At 30.5% G+C, this 24,513-nt stretch overlaps 1 protein-coding gene across 3 annotated transcripts in view; it reads right to left on the bottom strand.

The window, feature by feature from the left end:
- Nucleotides 1–19,402, bottom strand: part of LOC148271263 (glutathione hydrolase 1 proenzyme-like) — a 41,899-nt gene extending 22,497 nt beyond the window's left edge. The window contains exon 1 of one of the 3 annotated variants that reach the window (XM_088241594.1): nt 19,388–19,402. Coding sequence is in view for 1 of the 3 variants with exons in the window: in XM_088241593.1 (XP_088097719.1) it covers nt 18,055–18,191 (137 nt within the window). In the remaining 2 variants the exon portion in view is untranslated. Of the gene's footprint in view, nt 1–8,941; nt 9,009–18,054; nt 18,502–19,387 lie in introns of those variants that run through there. The other 2 variants (XM_088241593.1, XM_088241595.1) reach the window with 2 other exon arrangements.
- Between the last annotated feature and the right edge of the window lie 5,111 nt (nt 19,403–24,513).

The following is a 24,513-nucleotide window of genomic DNA, read 5'->3' as shown; positions in this document are numbered from 1 at the left end:
AATATTCACATATATTAATATATTCATTTTACTATGAACCTGAATATTTTTTATTCCATATTCTTTTCCTACAAAAATATTAGTTTCTGTTGAGATATGTATTTAATATTCATCATCAATATCATAATTGCTTTGTCCGCTCATAATGGTGAATAGAGCACTGCGTTTGATACACCAATTGTAGCGAAATTAGATTTTTTGTTACTTGAACGTAATGTGGTCAGTTACTTTGAAATACTGCAATTTACAAATGTTTTTTTAAAATTTGTTGCAACAGAGAGGGAAAACATTTTTTAGAAGGGAATATGGAAGTCTAGGCATTTGCAAGGCTGTCATTGGCTGGTTTCAGTGGCCACTTTACACAATGTTTATTAACCATTCTGCCTATGTTAACACTTCCACATTTCCTCAACTCTTCCATCTGTTAGGGCTTTCATAAGCCTGTTGATTGGCTTTAAAAAAATCTGCTGGCTTTCTAGAAGTAAAAGAGCTGAAACGTTTATCATGTACTGTGGGTGAGATTCACCCGGCTGAACCATTTCACCTACTGGGCAACGCCTGAAAACTTATAATCAACAATGTTTTTAGTATGTCCAAATGTTTTTAGGCAGGCTGTCTGTCTGTCTGTCTGGTTGATGTTTTATTTCAATGGTATTGGATATGGAACCCGAGGCCTCTTGGATAGTTACGCGCTGCGCTGGTCAAATCTAGAGGCGGAAAAATTATTTTTTAACCTGTGTTTTTTTGGGATACATTTATAAAACTGTTTAGTTCTAAACGATTTATACTAGTAGTCGAATAATTAAGCATGCTCCATTTTTATGTTATAAATACAGTGAATTGAGAGCATGATTCTTGTCTACTGAGCTATTTTTGTCTGGGTATAAGGAACACAATTTCTAATGAAGAAAAATGTGGCTAAACATAAAAATAAAAAAGAATGGAGTTCGGAGACCATAATGTCTCCGAACTCCATTCTTTTTTAAATAATTCTTTTTTAATTTTATACAGAAAATGATTAATCTTGAAAACTAAAATGTTGGAAATCCGTGGGTATTTCATAGGTGAAAAACATAATTCTCTATCGTACTGGTAAGCGTATTTAGCTACCATGTACGGGATCTTGGGCACAATTATAGATGTAAAATTTTTGCAGAAAACGGCCAGCCCTAGTAAATCTCTAATGCATGTTGTGTCATCTATTGAACATATTATTTTATATTCATATCATGGTACTTATTGTAATTGTGAAGAATCACTGAATTCATTTGTTATAATAAAAATAATTCAATTGTGTGTCCAAGGAGTTTTTGTCTGGCTGACCACACAACCTAAAATATGCATTTTGCAGAAAACATCCAGGTCTAATATTGAATGATACCTCATTCAAACATGAAATGTATGAGGCGACATTATGTATTAAAACATGTTTTTTTATTAAAGGTATTTTTAAATTAATGAATTTATATAATAAAATTACTTGTGTATTTATCCATTTTAATTTATTTAAGAGAACAAGATTTCTGAAGGCATTAATTTTCCCATCAGCAACTATATCATAAGATTTTCCTAGTGCTGAGAATGTTATCTGCAAATTGAGATATACCGTTTTTGTGATCAACACTATTTTCAGAAGGTGATTAATTATTAAAGTTTTTTTGTAAGAAAGCGGCTTGGCTGTTTTTAGAAGAACATAGAATTAAATTTACGGCACCCGATAACACAAATATATATTTTTTCCAAAATTGTGGACCGCCTGCTTTCTGCATAACTTCGTTCAATTTTATGTTGTATCCCAACTCAACACAGGGCTCTTGGCCTCATAGAGTTAGGGATACGTTTTTTTTGTGATATACAGGATGTTCTTTAAACCCTGCCACATCCGAAACCACGATGATCAGTATGAGCAAGAACACATATTGGCACATTAAAATATTTTTTTAGAACGAATAAAATTTTAAAAAACACAAAATCAAAAAAAGCAAATGGTTGCTTACTTCTGCAGGGGTGAAACGAGAAGAGGGGAGTCTGATACTGCGCCGCGCTCCCCTAACTTCTCCCCTGCAGAAGTAAGCAACCATTTGTTTTTTAAAAATTTTCTTTGTTTTAAATATTTTTTAAAATATGCTAATATGTCTTCTTGCTCATACTGATCATCGTGGTTTCGGATGTGACAGGGTTTAAAAAACACCCTATATATGTATTTGTATGAATAAAATTAATAAACGAATAATTTATGTAAAAGAAATATCTTACTTTTAATATGTATTAATGAAGACATTAACACTGTAAAATATTTCAATTCTCTTAATTCATTCTAAATGCTGTTTGGTGCATTAGTTTGAAGTTATCTAGACAAATACGTAGAAAATATAGAGACTTCGCTGAAGACCAATCCTAAAGTTTTGTGGTCATTTTCAAATTTTAAAAGATCTAATAATAAAATTTTACCTAGAATAATACACTGTGGAGGTGTTTCTGTTAGTGACGGCAAGTCTATTTGTAATAAATTCAATGATTCAAAAAAAACTTTTTGAAACACTGTAAAATGAGACATTTGTCAGTGTGTAATAAGTTTATGTTCCTTAAATTATGTTTATTTTATTATAATATCAAAATTTTGAATTGGTCAACTATATTATGAAAATCCTTCTCCCCCACTCTATTTCCCCATCCCTTAACCTTCTTACGAGCTCTTTTTTTTTCTCATGTCTTATATAATATATTATTTTTCTCTAAGTAAGTACTATTTTTTATGTTTTGTATTCTTATATAACAACTGTTGTTTTTCCTTAATAAATAAAAATAAAATAATTCCGCGATTTCATCGCCATTTTATAAGTTTTACCTGTATAAATTTAAAAAAGGTTTGACGTAAACCTTAAATGTTTATAAATTTTAAACTGTCGATTTACCTTAAACAAAATGAATTATAATTCATTAATGTTTAATCTTAATTCAAAAATATTATCTTTTATGGTAATCAGTGATTTGATTATTTTATATACAATTTTAAAAGGCTGGTCGGACGTTCTCGTTTTAACGAATTTCATAACATTTAATGTTCCTGAAATTTGTACGTGACAAATACAGGCAGTGCTATTTTATTAACAAATTAAGTACTTAGTATTGTATTCACTAGACTATTTAGAGACTATATAAACTTGACAATGAATTTAGCTATATTGATATCTTTTGCTTTTCGATATCGAAATTTAATGACAGATTTTTATTAATAGTAAAATAATTTACTGGGTCATTTAGCCATTTTGTGTTCGAGTCCCATTCTTATTTTGCGGTTTAATTCGTATAACTTAATTTCCATTTGTAATTTTGTGTTAGTTTATTTCGTACAGTGTGACGTTTAAACCTACTTATGTATATTTTAAAAATTTAAAAGCCCGCTAAGGCGTATAAAATAAATGTAAAACTAAAAAAAATCATGTATGTGTATTTTAACTGAAATATTTCATAGTCCTTGGATACGTACTTGGTACATATTTACATTGATAAAAAGGCCAAGGCCCGACACATAAACTAGCCTGTCGTCGACGTGACGCCAGGTATTTTGTTTACTTACTCAATCCCACATCCCGCCTTATATTTAAAAAAAAACCAATTCAAACCAACGTGCCTCCAGCTCAAAGTATTTCTCCGGGTTGTAAAATTAATAAGTGAATTGTTAGAATTATTTTAGGAGCCGTGTGACATGTTCGCAATATTAATTTGCATGAAGACAGGCGGATCCAGCGTTTCAAAATTAACCCAAAGTTTGATTACATTGAAAATTTAATTACTTTGAAGTAGTTCAAATGCATTGAGAGTATTTTTTGATTTATTTGATGTGGGATTATGAAAATATTTTTTAGTAAAATGTCTGCAACAAGCGCTCGGAGCAAGCAAACTATTGACTGTTGAGTAGTGATGAAACGGAAAGTGGTTAGGCATAATGCCAGATACCGGACATCCGGCAAGCCCCTTAGCCGGATATCCGGCTAATTGCCTAATAATAAACCCAAGTAGGTACTTGAATTTCCCCAAAATTAAAAAAAATAAAAATATGTCCATTCAATAAAAAACGATTAAAATATTTTCATGATATTTTTAATGAACACTTTTGATCAAAGAGTTGCACATCAATATAGTTTATGGTTTTATTAATTATAATGGTTTTGGGAAGTTTCACTCCTTGCGCTTTATTTTTTTCTAGCAAATTTATTTAATTGAAAAACTTGATGTTATTTTTTTTTGCTGGTTAAACTCTTTTCCTAGAGTGTATACTGAACACTGACGAACGTTTTTATGGAAAAAGACAGTTTATCAAATAATGATGGTTACTGCCTTTTTCTCAAACTCGATCGATGTTAATAAATAAATTTAGTGGCGTCGATTTCATGAAATTTTCGCCGTTAAAAAAAAAATTAGGTATCATCGGATATTCAGCTACTATCCGGTATCCGGCCGGATATTAAGATACTTTTCAGTATCCCGGAAAGGCCGGATACCGGATATTTATTTCATCTCTTATTTTGAGAATAGGTCTCTCAGAAGAATACTGGGTGTGCGGTGCGGTGGCGGAACTTCGTAAGGAATGTATAAATAAGAAGGCTATAAATTTATTAATGTAAGTTATGGCTGAGTTTTTGCAGTAGACCGTATTTTATTTTTCAAATAACGTAAGTAATATTACATAATCGTAAACAAATTACTAACAACAGTCGTGATTTCAATCAATACGGATTACAGCATAAATTGGCCAACATTGAATATAAACATAAATGATAATATTACGCTAATATCCTTCCCATTGACCTTGCCAGGCATTTCATTCAACATATTATGTATATGCTGTAATATAGCCTTCTCTATTAAGGCAATGTAAGAAATTTATATGAATAAACCCATTAAAATGCATGATTTTTTTTATAATATCATGATTAAACTCCTTGGATTTATTAACAGAAGCACAACTGACTTCAAAAATATCAATACCCTTAAATCTCTCTTCTGTTCCCTAGTTCGCCCGCACTTACAGCATTCCTCTGTTATCTGGTCTCCATATTATGATGTCACATCAAAAATATTAAATCAGTTTAACATCGATTTTTTAAAGAAAGACAGCCTGGAGGTTGGGCTTATCCAGAGACCAATATACATATAATGAGTTAGAAACTAGCTTAAATATATCTTTTCTTTAAGACTGTCTAAATAAATCCGACCTTTTAGTCCTATTTAAAATTCTCAACTCACTTTTTGATGCGTCTGAACTACTGAGCTCAATAAAATTAAATATCCCAACTAGAAACCTCAGACAAATCTTACTCTTTCATACCGATAACCTAGTTCTATGGTTACTATGGTTTTCATTCCCCTAGGCCCAGAATTCTTAGATCTGCCAACAAACATACCAGTCTTGATTCTTTGAAAACAAGTTGTCTTCTTTCAAGCGATCACTGAATCAAATTCAATTATAAACACCTATCTCCCGCGTCCACTCCCACCAAGTCTACTATATACCATTTTGTCTTTCTATTTTCCTTTATAATAAATTTCCATGCATAAATATGTCTTTAAAATTGCCCACAGGGCGTATATAATGCAGTACATGGGCACTGCATTCGGTCACCAAATGTAGTGTATGTAAATCAAAATGAAAGAATCACATGAAACCCACACCATCCTCATTTCCATGCTGTATTAATTGATTTTGTAATTAAATATACTTGAATAAACATTTCAATATATAATTTTATTTTAATTAGTTTAAAAAGTATATTACTGTTAAACGAATTCGGTGATAAGGTACTAGGTAAATATTTTTCTGTTCTTTTTTTCATTTGAAGAACTTCCGTACGGTTTACCTAATGGTTTTCGGGAGATTATTGAACAATCTTGAAATAACACAAATTAAGATTTGATCTCCGAAGTAATTTGTTGAGGAACGACCAGGGCCCCGATTACAATGGGAAGTTAACAAAGTTATTTCTAATTATCTATTAAGTGAATATTTGCATACTAATTTATCAGTATCTTCGTAAAGTATCGTTTTGGGCAAGGGCAGGTATGAAGGTCATAAAAACGTAAATAAGATGTTGTTTTAAATTAAATATTGCAACCAGAATTATCTTTTTTTTTTTTAAAAAGAATACAATTCTATAAAAAAAGGTTTATACTAAAATATTTCAATAAATTTTATTTTTTCAAAGTATTACCAAATGCATAATTTTACGTAGAAATAAAGGAAAATGTCACAAAAATGTATGGGAATTAAAAATGCTTGTATTTCTTTAAAAAAAAAAAAATTGGCTTACGCCACTTTCATGTTCAATTTATTATCTTCAAATAATTGCATGAAATTTTAGTTCAATGCTTAGTCTTTATTGAGATCCTAAATACCTAAGTTCAGTCTAAATTTGAAATGGCGTAATCTGCCGGTCTAAAAGTAATTATATTTTAGTTACATAAAACTTTTAAGTATATTTTTAACAGAAATACCTTAAAAAAATATTGTTAATATCTAATTTATGTTTTTTTATTATTGCGCAATTAAAAAAAAAAATCGTTATAAAATGGCAAATCGTCTGATTTCCTAATTTTGCGTTCGTTTTACCAGACTACAGCCTTAACTTGCGATTGTAATACGGGCCAAGGGAAATATTCGTTTCTAAGCTAGTGGTGTCAGTTTATTAACTGCTGTTTTGTAATATTTTAATAGAAGGACCTTTTTTGTACCCAAGAAGAAACAAAACTGATAATTACAATTTTTTGCGTCCGTTAACGGTTAAAATATAACCTTTCGTCAGAACGTGCATCCTGAATTTTAACGATGGGGAGGTTAACTCTAAACCAGTAGACACATTATTTCACATTAGTGTATTTCATAATACAAAATTATATAAAAATTACACATCATAGTGTTATACCACCAACTTAAAAACGATTTTAAATCAATCCTGCCTGATCGCATTCTTAATTTACTCAAAATATTGGTGGTTAAACTAACTGATGTAAAAAAAAGTATTTTCTGGCGTTGCCTACTAGGTAAAATAATTCAGCTAGACGAATCTCCATTTCAGCTCTATTACTTTACAAAAGTCAACAGATGAAAAAGTTGAAGAAATGTGGATGTTTAAACATAGGCAACATGGTGAATGTTACAGTGTGTAAAAGGAACCACTCAATAAATTAATTTAGTTTTATTAACTTCAATTTTATAAATTGAATTTATTTTTTTTTATTTTTTAAGTAAGCTCTCACTATTATTTATATACTTAAATTTTTTACTCTATAAACCACATCTCAGTTACGTTTTTGTATTATTTTCTATTGATTTCAATGATTCTATTATCTTGTGTATTTGATTAGGTCTGTAATCTTTATTGTATTCTTGTTGTTATTATTTGTTATTTAAACTTTATTTTTCTGGATTTTTATTTTATTTTAAAACATCTTATTATAATTTAATTTATTTTACCAAGTATTTTTTCTTTTCGTTAATTATAATGGCTTAACTCGGGCGTAGCTTAAAAAGCCATAATGAGTTCACGAATTTGTAAACAAATGTAATTTTTAATGAATAAATAAATAAAATAAACGAAACGAAATAAAATGCAGTGAATGACAAGCACTGCAGATGCCTAGCCATCCAAACCCCTAGTCAAAAATGTTTTCCCTCTAATTTGATTTCACGATTCATACCATATTATCATTTCAGTATTTGTAGCATCACGTCTAATGTCTATTGTTTTGTCCTCAACTATAATATTACTCACGTCGTGTGTCGTGTCTGATAAGGCTCATATTATTGCATCAGAAAAATAATATTATCACTATAAGTATAAATATGTAGCTGACGAGTGTTTTTTTTACGTATTGCGCGCTAAGTAAAACTACCTATTTATGTACATACATATGCATGACGTAGATATTAGAGATATAAACAAACTTTGTGCTACCGAGAAGTTTGTTTTTGATTTCATAAAATGCTGTGTAAGCAAATTCATACAGAAGATATTTTGTTTATTTTATTGATTTCAAAGTATTTTATCAATGAACATAATATTGGTCAAACAATATTTGATTGCGGATCTGGTAGTTTAAAATAGAATTACGCGTTAAATCTTTGATGAAAAATATATTTTATTAATTATGAATCTTCTCTATCCCCTAGAAAGTGGTTAATTTGAGGATATTTATTTTTTCCATGCGACTAATTTTTGCTTCATGTCGTCGCACTAAAAAAAACAAAACTGTCTAATTAATCACCCTCTAGGGGGGGTGGTAGAGAAGATCCAGAGTGGTAGAGTGATTAATTTGAAGATTTAAATTTTTTTGTCGTCTTCGTATGTCACACTGATGATTAAATCGCACCTTTAAAGACAAACCGTTACTAAACGAAAATATAAAATTTTACACAAGGGATCTTAAAAAAAATGCGAGGCAATTTCGCAATAGAATTTAAGATAATGGTGCTTTGAGCCGTCTTTTGGGATCATAATGATTGATATTTATTTACACTTCAAATTCAGAAAAGATATATTTTTAAGTAGAACATTTTTAACTAAATTCATGAAAAATTTCGTTTAGTAACAGCTTGTCATTAAAGGTGCGAATTGACAAATGGTATATGCAAACTGCTTCAAAAACAGAAATAAAACTAATACGGTTTGGTCAATTTAACCTAATTAAGTGTTTTGGGTAATGTTTAAGGTCGCAATAATGTTCTAAATAAAAACCATCATGTTTGATTTCATGTGTTCATCATCAGTGTGGCCACATTTGAAGCAAAAATCTGTCACATGGAAAAAAAATATATCCCCAAATTAACCACTCTTTAGAGCTAAAGATGCAAAGCTCTGCATCTCCACTGCCACTCTGGTCTGTCCTGTGCGGCCCGATTATCGTATGAGAGGAAACGAGAGCGAAATATGGTTTTACTTACGTTAGAATGAGATGGATGTATGACGAACGAACGAATTTACGAAACGAAATTGTAACAGAATAAGCCTGGTAGACAAAGAAAAGTCGGTATGTGGTTATATACAATTATTTACTGACTTTTAATGAAGTGATTCATCACAAAGTAAATGCTTTAAATATTAATAATATCAACAAAACAATTAAAATGAATTATGATATTTTGAGTCACAAGGTACTCATGTAGACACCGAGCCGGCAGTTAAGCGGATTAATTATTAATTACTATTTTATCGATTCACGAATATAATATTTGGATGTAAACAAGATAAGGTAAGTATGTATATAAATTTTATAAAATAGCTGACAACAACAATGTCTGATCAACAAAAAAATTACAAGGTTTATTCGAAAAATAATGTAATACAATAAAAACAAGTTTTTAGTAATATTTAGGTAAAAACGTGAAGTTTAATGTAGACAAAATAGAGCATTAATATTATTGTAGCAATTAGAACTTTTATTTCAGTGCAACCAGTTGATTTTTAAAGTTGTGTATAGAAAAATCAAATATTTTCTACTTTATATCAGACGTCGAAGGTATCCTTCTTCAATAATATGGATATTATATTTACTTCATTGCGTAATGTGGCCGAAGTACTCAAGTTTGCGCCATTTAACGGTGTTTTAAAATTATTTTGTTTATTGTTTCAGCATTTACTTTATGGAATAACATTTTAATTAAATCTAAACGTACGAAAATAAGTGCTTGTCCTTTATAGACTCGATAATTACTGGACCAATTTACATGCGATTTTCCGCAAAATAATCTAATTTGCGTGACTTAGATTTGTAAATAATAATATCTTCAATATGTTTACTGGAAAAACAGTTAGGAGCGAATATGTGTTTTTCATCGAACTTTCAGGATTGCATTCGACTAAAATGTATATTCCAAAAAAATGGGAGAATGTCGTTTTTTTGCATAGTAAAAAAAATATGCATTTTAACGTTTACAAACATCAATTATTTTGAATGGATACTGAATTGATTAATTTCCTCACAATTTTTTAATTTCTACATATTAACTTATTTTTAATGGATTTTTAGTAATGCTTAAATAGTTTCAACTGACATTTGATTACATTAAAAAAATGGATTCTTACACAAAATGCACCACTGGTGGTGAGTAGCGCAGAGTTTGACATTTGCAAAAAGAAATCTATATTTGAACATGAATTATTTTATGTTTTGGAATTCAACCATAAACAAGTAACTAATTAAATTAAATATTAAATTTTTTTAGTTTTGGAATTCAATCATAAACAAGTACTTAGGTAGGTACCTACACATCAATAAAAAATCTTTTTTCTTTTATACGGACAGTTTTTGCACGCTTTCACTACGCAGTATTTTTTTTGTTATTATTTATTTATTGACGGACTTATACAGTCCATTCCAATAATGGTTATCACATTTTCTTAAACTAAATACAGGTAAAAATGAAATAAAATACAATGAAATAAAATTAAAGCTAGTACAAAAAAAAATACCTCAAGACAAGATCTGGTCTATCTTAGTTCTTTCTTTTCTTTTGGTTTTGAATCAAATGTCAAGGTCAGGTCAACACTCGACTGGTGGTCAAAACATAACTTAATTCACGTTGAGCATGAGTTGAGAGAGTGTTTTAGAATGCTCAGGGTAAAACGCGATCTGACTTTTCTTCATTAACACGTATTCCCGTATTTTCTCCATGGATTATGGCTCTAGAGTAGTGATTTTTGCACGATTTTGATTTGAGCACGACGAGGACTCTTAGCCAATCACATGAAAAGATAAAACGAAAAATCAACACTTAGTACAAATACATAAATAGCCAAAAAAGTTAAAAATAAATAGCGTGTGTCCTTATTTACGAAAAAACGTTTGTTCAGCCAGCTAATGGCAGGCAAGCCAACGTTTGGGCAGGACAACGTCTGTCGGGTCCGCTAGTATATTATAAATAAAAAACTTTGTATTTTTAAGTTACACGTGAGTTTTATTAGAAAGAACATAGATTTCTTAAATGTGATAAAAACAATGTATTTATTTTGTTAAGTGATATGTGCTTGAAGGGTAAGACTGATTTTTCCATCTTCGTGCATAATAAAAATACGTTGTGATTGAAACGGTGTTCTATGCACCTTTTGCCGAGGATAACGCAATGACGGAGATGGTGAATATCGACTCCAAAAGTAAAACAAACAAAGGCTTCAATTTGATCTCGTTTTTAATCGAAAATAATTACAAGGACATTATCATAATCAGCATGTTACAACACAGATCGAGTTTTTTTTTGAAAAGGGAATATGGACGTTTAGGGCTGTCATTGGATGTATTAATGGCCACTTTAATCACGGTGTAATATTAACCATTCTGCCTAGGTTTGAAAATTCATATTTCTTCAATCCCCCACCTATTTTGCTTCACCCTCACCAATGATTTTGAGCCACAGCCTAAACCAACATATTGCATGTCTATCGATGATGAAAAGTGTTCAGATGATTCATATATATAAATTTATTGTATTTTCGCATGTGCATATATATTGTGTATGAATGTGTGTATATATATGTATATGTATGTATATGTGTGTATATATGTATGTATGTGTATATGTATGTACGAAGTATGCATGCTTTATATTTATGTATTTAATTGTATTTTTACATTTAATGTAAACTTAATTTTTTTTTCTTCTCTTCTCTTTTGGGCTATAACTGTTTTTTTTTTTATTTCTTTAATATTGTTTTTTATTTATAGGAAACATATTCGTAAACCATATTTGCCGCAACAAATCGGTTTCTTAGAACAGGCATTTGCCCTTATAGGAACCGATTGCAACATTAGGTGTATTAATATTTCTGGCTTGCCGACCCTTCATATACTGAGCCTACGCCTAGTACTAGCAGAATTTGCCAGAGTGTTTTTTGTGCCATTTTGTAACATTGTATGTATAAACTAATAAATGAATAAAAATGAATAAAAATTCAGCTCATTGAAAAACTAACCTCTATTATTTTTCACAGCTAAAATTATCATTTTTACCCCTCCTAATCAAATTCGTGGCCATATAATTACTATCGAAAGGGGATAAACATAGGGAGGGTTCCCCCGAAAATGGCAGGCGATGGGGGAAAACGAGAGTTATATTCGGATTCAGGAAGTCATTACATAAACATCTGCAGGAATGGTATTAGGGCTCGGAAAAGCATTTGTTTTGAGACCAGTAGTATCCCAATCCGAGCCTTTGATTTCTCACAATATGTTGATATACAGATTGTAGGTAGTCGGCATTTCTTGCATATCCTTTTCGACATGATGAGATACTCTTTCTTCTTTTAAACGACGATAAACATTGTAAAATTTTTCTTCGAGATTGGTTGGAGATAGGCGTTTCATTAAAAAATTAACGAATGTCGGTTGGCTAGTATTGTTTATTTGCCCTTGTACGCGTTGCGTTGGATAGTATTGTTTATCTAGTGGAAATATTACGAGCTAAGTTAACAGACATAAGTGGAATTTGCTTCTCTATAGAACTTCACAAAAAAGTAATTTTTGGACTTTATGTCGCTTAGGCGGTATTTCATTAAACATTTAACCAATGCCAATGTCGGTTGGGTAGTATTATTTATTTGCCCTTGTACGCGTTGCGTTGGCTAGTATTGTTTATCTAGTGGAAATATTACGAGCTAAGTTAGCAGACATAAGTGGAATTCGCTTCTCTATAGAAGTCTAAAAAAAAAGTGATTTTTAGACTGCATGTCGCTTAGGCGGTATTTTTTCTTTGCCGACAAAATACTAGGTCAGACATAAAATAAACTGTAAATATACGTGAGAGTACATATAAAAGAGCACCAAATATTATGAATCAGGACAATAGTGTTAAATAAGAATATAATAAGAACTTATAAATTTAAAATTTTGTTTTATAAATTTTTATGGGACCGTTATAATCATAGAACTAAATAAATAAATTGATAATAAAAATAATAAAATATTATACGAGTGATAAACTATACACGACTAACTGTAAAACACAACATTAAAAAATGCAGTAAAAAATGGATCATAATTTTCCTTGATATTTTATTATTTCAATTACTAGACATATTTATTCAACATGGCCCAATTGTTTGAGGTTGACGTCTGAAGTCTGAATAAATAAAATAATCGATTTTTATTTATTATGGAAATAATAGACGCGGGACACTTAAATACACTTAATTTTAATAAAAAGAGAACGGTTACATCGCTTTCACGGCATCGCATCGTCTAGACTGATATCTTCACTATAAAAATAAATATTTTTATATAAAATTAGCAAGGATAAATAATTTAAAATTATGTAGTAGTAATATACGTAGTAGTAATCCATAGCAGTAAATCGGGGTTTAAATAAAGATAATCATTTAAGGCTGCATTTGTTTTACAAATGCAGTGCCCTATCCACCACTGGATGCGGAAAGGAGAAAGATCATTCTAAATTACTGGATATTTTTTTGTGTTATGATGTTATTTAAATGAGTTTATTTATTACATTTTTTTTAACATACATATTTGTACATTGGCGGACTTATTACTAAATGGATGAATTTCTTCCAAAGAACCGATAAAATAAGATGTGTTATTTCTATAGTATTAGTTGAAAAAATATATGATAAAAACATTTAGAGTTAACAGTATGTTTATAAATTAATATCGGTATGGAAATCGAAGACTAGTATTAGTCTTCAATGACAAAAAGGCAATATAGAGTTAGGAAAAGAGGAGAGATTGAGGAAGAGAAAGGAGATGTTTTTTTCAGGCGCGATTTAAATAAAGCTACTGTAAAAAAAATATTTGATTGTCGATGGGAGATGATTCCACAGTCGATCCGCATGTACACTATAATAATTGAGGACCGTTTTCACAAAGCGAAATATAATTTAAAAATCAAATGTATTTTTTGACGGAAATCGATTCTTCTGTATGAGATCTATCTACTGGTGACCTAAAATGTGTTTTTTGACGGAAATGGATTATTCTAAATGGGATCTTTCGATTGGTAAAATAAAAATTGAGCAAAACGAGTCAATTGGACTGGATTATCATTTAATTGTGCAATAATACGAAAATATTTCAGAAATAGCATACCTATACATCCGAGTATATGTAGGCATATCAAATATAACACAAAATCATTTAATAATGATTCCACGAAAAAGCAAACTTATACTCCAGACACAAGTCAACTTTTCCATACATTCCTATCACAAAATGTGGAGAAATATCGTTTTAGTTCTAAAAAATATTTTTTTAAATGAATATTTCTACTTTTTCTATAATACTGCTTTCCTATTTATTGATAAGGAGTTAGGATGTGAAATTTCTATAAAACAGTAATTTTATTTTTGTTAAAATTATAGAAGTTATTTTTTTATGGTAAAATATATTCTAAAAAATTTACATTTTGCAGATATTTCGCTTTGTGAAAACGAGCCTTAATTACGAGTTGAAGAAAGAAAAGTTGTGTATGGGAATAAGGAAGGGATTTGATAATAAGATTGAATGATCTGATAAGCTGGGAAATTTTCAAGAAGGTTTTTAGGAGCGTTAGAAATATGAAGTTCAATAATGCGATAGTCTCTCCGCTGTCTAATTTTGAGTTTAAACTAATTTATTGTGGATAAATTATAATGATTTCTAACAAAGTTTTATGTTTTGATAATCGATAGCTATGAATTGATTGAAAAAAATAACGCCATAAATTTAAAACTTTTAGAATGCAATGGGAATCAATCTTTTTATTCTACAAAATAAATAATGCCAAGTCAATTAGTATATTTATTATTATATTTGATTAATTCTAGCACAGGTGCTTATTTGATGATGCATGAGAGCATTATCCAGAGCGAACAATACCTAGTAACTCCATTTAAATTCGATTACACTATAATTGCTTAAGGCGATGTATTGCAAAGCATTTATAATGAGTTTGTAATTTGATTGTGATGTCGTAAAGTGTATTCAGGCAAAATGCCTTTTAACAGTATTAATAAAACATACTGAAGAGGTAAAACGATCATCAGTACAATACATTTTTAAAAGACATCCAGAAACTTCGCAAAATTATTTTAAAAAAATCGATTCTTCTATTAAAACTACTTCTATTAAAAATGTTGCAGATTTACATTTTTTTCTCTGGTTACAAATATTATCAGGACTTCAAAAATTAGGATCAATTGATTCATTTTATTCTGCTTGTGCAAGCTTAGTCATTAGTTCCACTGTTCGTTTTCAAAACTTTTCTAACGTAACATTTTGAAAACGATTTGTTAATAAATAAATTTAATCTTTTTCTAAAAAATCCTGCTAGAGAAGAGTTCTTGTAAATCCGAACAATAACATTTTTAATGCTTAAATTTTGTTATTGATCGAGTCATTAGCATTCATAAAATTGTCAAAGACTAAAAATTTTTTCACTACCTTCTTAATTTGAACGAAACAACAAACGATCGCGTTTGTTATTGCATTAATTGCAGAAAAAAAACATTATGAGACAAGGTGATAAAACAATTACGCACATGTTTTTTTTTATCGATAATAAGTTATCTGGCTAAACGATTCGTTCTTTAAAAGATATCTCGTGAAGGTGTTTACTATAAAAATGTAAAACTGGGCACGTTTGATAAACCTATGGCAAAAACAAAATGATAACAGTAATTAATTGACTGATACGATACTGTGTCGAGACAAGTCTGAGAATAATTTTCATATCGAAAAAAAACAATGACAGGTATTAGTTAACCTAGTTTGTTATTGTGTACAATAACAATTTCTATGATACTTTTCAAGAGATTTTTATAATTAACACATTTGAATAATTATTAAAATTAGAAATCAATTCTTCAATCGACGCGCAACGTTATTTTACAAGCGCAAGTTTTCTCGTTTTTTTGTAAAGACATAACGAATTAAAATATTTTAAATAAAAATTAAACAATTGATTTTAAAAATACATTCAAACTGTTGGCAAAAAGAAATAACAAAATAAAATAATAAAATAAAAAGTACTCTTCAACTCTTAAAACGTTTGTATTAAAATCAAAACAAGTTTGAACGCAGTTCTTCATCATATACGTTAAATTTCGGTAAATATAATGCATCACTACATAAATATGAGATTTTACAAATAATAAAGTCGATTAGTCCAGTCAAATTTATATTCAATAAACTGAATTTTAGTGAAATGTATTAACATACAAATCTAATGTATATTTTTCATATCGATAAAAAAATAACAGTCTGTTAGTAAAACCTAAATATTATTACTAGTTTTTACTCCCGGCTTCACTCGCATGGTATTAGGGAGAAATTAGTGAATTAATTAGTTTCGTCTTTTATGTTATATTAATATATCATTTTATGTTGTAAAATACTAAACAATAATTGTCCCGATAAACTGTGAACTAATAATTTGTCATAGGGTGCTCAGACACGAGTATTATTAAAGTTTAAATAAAATAATACAGGCACAAATAAAACAAGATAAAATAGATTAAAACTATTTACTAAAAAGTATAGATAAGAAGATAGGAAATAAAATTGTGCAATTAAATAATAAACATATGTATACATTGGTTATGAATTTAATGTTTTTAGAAATAATAAAATGGTATGTGCCTATAAATGCAACTAAAACGGCATAAAACAATATCGAATATAGTAAAACAACAATAAAGCAAAAATTTTAATTGAATTAATAAAAAAGATATTATATATATTTAAATTAAAACTACATATGAGATTAAAATTATGATCTCGTTTAGTAATAAGAATTTTTCCAATAAAATAAAATAAACATTGTGGATGAAAAGTAGCCGGATCGATTGCTGATCCTCCAACTATCGCTGTGCGAAAAAACTACGATTCGTTAGCCTATGGCGACGTAGCATCGTTATTATGTTTTAATATTAAAATCAGCCTCGTGGTGTAGTGGTCATCGCTTTTGCCTACCATGCAAGAGGTCTTGGGTTCGATTCCCGAAATAGTTGACAAACATATTTAAAAAGGTGTTTTTACACTAAAATATTTCATAGTTCCTGGACTGGCACCTGAAGCGTAAGACTGATCATCTAACCTTCATGTTATAAAAAAAAGATCGAGATATGCTGCGATTAGTGTATCAATGCAGTGCTCTATGCACCATTAATTGCGGAAAGGGAATAATAATGATGATTATGAATATTAATTCATTTTTAATCTAAGAACTTTCCTGAAGGAGTGATATTTTTCTAGTGGTAAAAAGTAGCTTGTGACATTTAACAGCTCTCCAGCTATCTCTAGATAAAAAATCACTTCAATCAGTCGCTCCAGTGCGACATGAAAGAAGAATATTTTTTTCCAATAATAATTTTCCCTGAGGGGGTGATATTTTTTCTGGAAGAAAAATAGCCTATAAATTTTCTCAGCTCTCCGACTATCCCTATGCAAATTGATCGGTTGCTTCATTGCAACTTGAAGGAAACACAAACAAAACAGACAAACTAACTTAAGCATTTATAAATATTAGTTTGTATCTTATTTATTTATTTAGGTGCATAATTAAATTTATCTGAAACAGGGATCGTAGTTATATTATAGACATCTAGCGGAAAATAGTCATACTACAAACACTAGGTTTGTTGGGAAGTAGTGCAAGAAGAAAACGTGGTTTGGATCTTTGCTAATTGAAATATTAATTTTCCAATTTAATTGATGTCTGGAAATCAATCAGAATAGAATGTTTACAAACTAAATTAATGGTAAAAATATGTTTGGTTATAATTATAGTACTAACGTTGGTATAAAAGTAAATTTTTAGATACCTTTGAATGTATATTATTGACCGAAATACTTGATACATTTATTAACTCAGAAATATTTTTTTCTTATGATATCAACAATTCAACGGCTAATGAGTCTTGAAAAATGAAATATTCACAAATTGGAATTTAAATTTCCTGAAATGTTACGCAGTTTGCCTATTTCTCCCAGTTTAAGGCGTATTTTGACAAATAATATACAAAATAATGTATTATAATAATGTTTGTAATTAAATTGTTTTATTAAACTCACCGCTTATTATAAAAGTGTCTCATTCTGATACTTTCTTTTGGAGCATATTTTTTGTCATTCTTTACTTTTTGTTTGACTTTTCTCTTTCGCAGGCCAATTTTGAAAACGGTTTGGTTAAATCCGGTACAAGATCTCATGCTACGCGGTCTAAAGTTATTGTTTTCACATTTCAAAATCGCACAACTTCACTTACAGAAGACCGGTAGTCAATCCGGCTGAAATACACCATTATAAAGGTAAACGAGATATAAAGTAGCTTCCACAAGTCAAATCGCATAATTCATGCAACAGACACACATTCTAAAGAACTGTCGACACGTTTTGTCAAAACAAATACGTTATTTACGATTCAAAATATCAAGGAGGAATGACAGATGACCTATTTATTAGCTTACATCCCTGTAATATAAAAAGCGTAACCCGGGGAAAATCAATATCCTGTCGAGTGATTTTGTCAAATTCAAGTTCTGTAAAACAATGTTTCTGGGATGATACCACAGATGGCTCTAGTCAATCTAAATGTTTCTTTTTCTTATGACAAAATGTTATTGTCATTTATGGCATTATTATTGTTAAAATTAACAATTCAATGTAACAAGTACATTGCGTATTTTCGTTTTTTTCCTATATGAAAATACACCTATGCATTTTATCAATAATCGTTAAAATATTTAATATTCTCTGAATATTATGATACCTAAAACATTATTAATTTATTAATTAATAGTTTACTTATAACGAAGCCCGTAGAAATAAATGAAAAAATCAGTTGTGTTTAAATGTATTTAAACATCGTTGATTTAAGAATAATAATTTAAAACAAATAATTACTTGGCTTAGGCTAGCATCGAAATTGTTTGTTCCTGTAGGTAAAACGCATTTGAATATTTGCTTAGCAAACATTAAAAATAATTATTATAATATTACATTCGTCACGACAAAAACCTTCATAGAACGCGGTCGGCACAGTTTGAATTTTTAATTATTGATAGATTGAAATAAATGAAATAAAAATGATTTTATAACTATGGGTCAGGCCCCTTTATAAATAAAATAAAAAATGACGTAGGGAATTGCTGTATATAAATACGGCAATCTAAAAATTTAAAAAATATTCTATGATATATTGCGGATATCATACGAGATATGGTTTGTATTTTAGGGTTTTCATTTTGAAAATGCAACTTTTAGTTTTTTTTTTAAATCCGCATTCAAGGTCCGAACCATAGGTTTAATTTTGGGGTAAAGATATCATAAATAAGGCCCGGTCAACTTAGGAACATGCCACAATGTTTGCAACTTTAGGGAATATAATAAACACTAATAAACTTACCATCCTTCGCCAGGTAAGCCAACTGAAGAATATTGAGAATAAACTCCAACGTTATCCCTTTCATTTTTATCCACGTCACAAACATTTAATGAATTTCTTCGCATAGAACGCCACTTTCTTGCCATAGTTACAATTACTATTTCTAAATACCATACTCAGAGCTAATAGTAGCTTATAGAAGCGATATTTTTGTATGACAACACACCCAAACCGCGTATTTAATAGCCAATTACTAGTTTTAGAATACCCAAAATGAAGTTGCATGGATATAAAAATGTAGTATGTCCATACTAATATTGTTTTTTTATTAGTTATTTTGCATCTACAGGCAATTTGGTAAAGGTCAATCGTGAACGCAAAAAACCTTAATGTTTGTGTTAGCACTCTTTATTTTATAAGCTACATAAGATGGTGAATATGTAAATTGTAGATTAATTTGAAATTAATTCATAAAATGAAATATATTTTTTCTGGTCATGCCGTCCTTTCCTCAGTTAAACAATACCAATCACCGAGCATATTATAGGCAAAACTTTATACGAATCTATAAATTAAAATTTCTTGCTTTTGTTGAAAATTCGAGTTTACCATATCGACAAACACAGATAAAATATCTTACATTTCCATTTTAATCGGGGCCCACTAAATATGCATTGTTTAGCAAAATTTAAATGAAACTTAAACTATTTCATTATTTCTAAATATGATATTGCCAATCAAAAAATTACAGTTTGTTACCATATGGTCTTATTTAATTTTTTTATAAATATGAATTTTATTTAAGTACTTGAACAACTAAATAAAAAATATCTTACAATGTAGTATCAAGTATATATTTTTATCAGTTTTGATTAGCCAAAAAAGGGTCAGCCTCTTGTGTTTGGCAAGCGAATCACTAACGTAAACAAATAAATATAATTCAAATGACTACAGAATAGAAATAAAAATTAATCTAAAAGAAATTGTAACTGACATCTTTCGATTGATGGAGGCTTGGCCATATTTTTAATGTCATATTCACATTAAAACAGGAGTTGACACAAATGTTGTGTGGTGCCATTTGGTGTTTGTTAATTTATTATTTATTTTATAAATTTACTGCATAATATAAGTAAACACATTTAATAACAGGGAATCTATATAAAACTAGAAAATAGAAAATGAAAACGGAGCGTTCTATGTTTAGGATAGTCTCCATCTAACATGGTTCAATCTGTTCTAAGATGGAGATTTTTTTATCTTTTAAATTATAAGTAGCTTTATACGTCTATACTAAAATAACAATAACAATAAAAACTAAAACTACTTAATTATAAATGCCAAGCTAATCAAATGTAAGAAATTAATAATCGTTACTATACACATATAAAATGTATGTATGTGCCAAGTATACATGTTACTAATACATGTTATAATATAACTTCTTATTTAGTCTCACTAGTTGTACTGTAATGTCTGGGACATATGGGTGTCTACCCAAATTTAAAACCATCTGCTAGGCATCATATCTTCCAGCGGGGACGCTACTTATCTATAAATATCAATAATACAAAAATAGTCTATTTTAAATTATATTATTAACAGCTGCTTTTCAAAGAAGCCACTAATGGCATCCAAATGAACAATATCACACGCAACGCAAAAGGGACATGTTGAAAAAATCTACTATTATTAGATTAACCCCCCTCCCTCGGACCCTAAAAACAGAACTATGAATTTCTATACACGAGGGTAGTTATAAAAACAATGTCTCACGTCGTTACTACGATACAGGACGACGTTAATAAGACATGCGAAGAAAAAAGCGGTTTGATGAATGGGTAGTTGAATATGGTATTTTTGTCGCTCTCGCGATGGTGCCTTCCCGAATACTGTGCGTAAAAGACAACTGCATGTCGGACTGATTATGCTCAACTATAATCAAAAAGATCGACGTCTTGAAATCTGCATTTTCTGCACCCTAAAACTGAATGCATTTTTTTTTCAAAGAAAGAGTACCATAAAGAAATTTTCTGTGTCGATGAGTTTTGCTTTATAGAAAAACAGTTGTCATATTTGTATACACGCGTCCGAAGACGGCAGATAAAATTAGGCGATTTTAAAGGTTTTCAGATGGTCCTAGCTGCTTAAAAAGAAAATTTCTCAAAACAAAAAAAACAATTGGGACACGCTTATGATGAATATCTATCTTTAGTGTGTAAAACAGTTATCGCTCTGATGCCATACTACAAGGAGGAAATACGGGAATTCGAATAGAAAAGTCGGATTGCGCATCCTCTTGAACAAGTTTAAACTTAAAGTAGAATTATTTGCTCGTAGTAATTTGAAATAATAATTAATATACAAAAACATTTGTGTCTTCTCAATCGCCCCCGTGTGCGACCACATCATCGTTAACATAATAGTTTCTTGTCTCTTAGCTTGATCCATTTTATTGACTATTTTTTATGATAAACCTATAATTTGTTGTAGGTTTGCATTTATGATTAGAAATACGTGAGTAAAATTTATAAAGAATAAGATCATTGGTCTATTACGCGGCCAAGTGATACGGAAGCGTAGGTAGAATGAAATTTAAATTTAAGATTGATATACTCGTAAATCAATCAATCTTCATAATGTACATATACTTTCGTGATTGTTACGAACTTATTTTTTTTGTAAAACATGTTATTAAATAATACAAATTTAATATCCTGGACCGTTTTACTTCGTTAAAAAATATGTATTATAAGAAATGTTGCTGACTTACCGCACCAAAATCGAAAAATTTATTCATATTTATTTATAAATCAATCAATCATTCTCTTTCCGTACCTAATGTTGCATAGGATACTGCATTGGTACATCAACCGCAGCGTATCTGGAATATTTATGTTTTGATTTAACTTTTTGTACTTTTTATATATTGCACCTCTACTTTTTTTTTTTTTTTTTAATACGCCTCAAATATCAACGGGCTTATTGTCACAATTTCTTCCATCCAACCAATAAAATAAAGGTGTTTTTTTAAAATGTAATTGTAGTTTCAAACCGTATTCAATAGAAAAACACTAAAGACATATAAAAATATAAATGAAAATAACATATAAACAAAGAATATTTTACAATACAATGATATTTGTTCATAAAATTATAAACTCTAATAAAAAAACAGAATTTTGGAAAAAAATTGATCGGAACCAGCATGAACACGATCACAATACTAGAGAAAAGAACAAAATTAGACTTCCATTTAGGAAAAAGGCAAAGTCACAAAATTCTATTTTATTTAAAGCAATTAAAAAGTATTACGAAATGGAAAACAATATTTATGAAGAAAAAAACATATCAAAATTTAAAATAATGGTCAAGACAAATGTGATAAACAATTTATAAATTAAATATATTTGTAATGTTATTATTAGAACACACATAACAATATGTATGATATGTGTGCCCTACTTTAAGATTTAAATGAAAAAAAAAAAATATTTGTTCACAAATAAGCTTAATTCAATTTTAATATTCAATGGGAAAAAGTAATGAAAAAGGAGGAGGGAAGGATAGATTAAGGAAAAGAAAGGATATGTTTCTTAAGACGTTATTTACATATGCTCTAGGGTTTTAAAAATTTTGTATTAAAAAAAAACTTAATTAAAGAACCCGGTTGTGTCAAATAAGGCAAGCGACTAGGTTAGCAAGGGTTGACAGTATAATATGACCGTACAGGATGAGAGGCAAGGCATTCCCTAGTATCATAAGGTTCCAAACCAGAAAAGCAGACTGATTAAGCTAGGAGAGCCCTAAGTAGGTGTCTTTACCAAAGAGAACTAAGAAGATAGGTTAGCAAAATGGTAGAAGACCCGGATCACTCTGACTTCTGGAGCTCGGAATCTGCCTTATAAAGGCCAAAATTAAGAGGAGGGACATATTTAGGGGTCTCGCGGTTCACGGGGCAAGCGCGGGTGGCTGCGGAGATGTCGCGTTGGAATGCGAGAGTCTGTAAACCTACTGCACATGTTAGAGGAGTCGATAATAAGTAACAATGTTGTACGAGGGTGTCAGGAAATAATTCTGAATAAATAAGCCTTTAAAAATATCTACTTTTTACCCCGTCTTTCTATTGCAAACAAGTGCTTAGAATATTTTAGACCTGAAATATCTATGATTGACCATAGACACGCAAACCAATCAGACCGTGGTTCGTTAATTAATTACAACGTGACATTTAGGGTAACCCCCGTCCTTCGGTGGTCCCTAGAATAGAACAAAGGAATTGCGTCAGCTCCTTCCTACTCCTAGGAGAGGGGAAGAGTAGTGGTCTGCGCGGGGAGGAATGGGAACAAACTCACCCGCCATCGCTCGCCCCTCAGTGGGAGAACCGGCTTCGAGGTGCGAACATGTTCTTTTAACTCAAAAATGGACGAAATAATACCTCGCTACAGTTTTGTTCCGCATAACCACTCGGCCAGTAATTAATAGTGTCTTCGTCAACTTTAGATTCAGGTACGTAGTACGTCACTCCTCGTCATTCAATTAGGAAGCCCTCTGACTCATCATCATACTAATAAATTCATAATTTTAACATGGGGCGTTGGGAGGACCCCCGTAGACGTTAGGATTACCTCGCTCCACGTTTGTGGGACCCCGTAGGCCATGCAGCATCATGATAACCCTAAAAACGGTTGGATGCCCCCGCTCACGTCATGGCTAGCTTCCCATCAAGATGACCCCTCACACGTTTTGTAAGCCCTCCGGTCTGACCGATGGCGATCCAACGGCCCGCACACGTTTGCAACGGCCGCTTATGGTCCAAAACGCCGTTAGCTTCCCGATCACCTCAAGCAACTCGCTTGACCTGGCTCCACACCCCCTCACCAGCTCCGGTGACACGGCCCAAGTAGCAGGTGGCTCCCTCGATGGTCCACCACTCCACCGTCCGTCGTATCAGATAAGCGCCATATTCATTTCCATATGCATTACGCTTCGTGTAGAGTCATTTACCTGGTAACCACACCCTCGACTGGTTGAATCTATTTGCTGTAAACTTAATCTGTACTATTCGGGCCAAGAACCATCAACGTAAAATTCTACTAATAAATTGTTAATCCCTACTTAATTGTTCTGCCTTGTATGTATATCAA

The sequence above is a fragment of the Micrasema longulum genome, unplaced genomic scaffold (assembly GCF_059751315.1).
Source record: "Micrasema longulum isolate JH-2025_06_02 unplaced genomic scaffold, ASM5975131v1 h1tg002983l, whole genome shotgun sequence".
Lineage (NCBI taxonomy): Eukaryota > Metazoa > Arthropoda > Insecta > Trichoptera > Brachycentridae > Micrasema > Micrasema longulum.
Note: the sequence above shows the minus strand (reverse complement) of the source record. Positions and strands in the feature narration are given on the sequence as shown.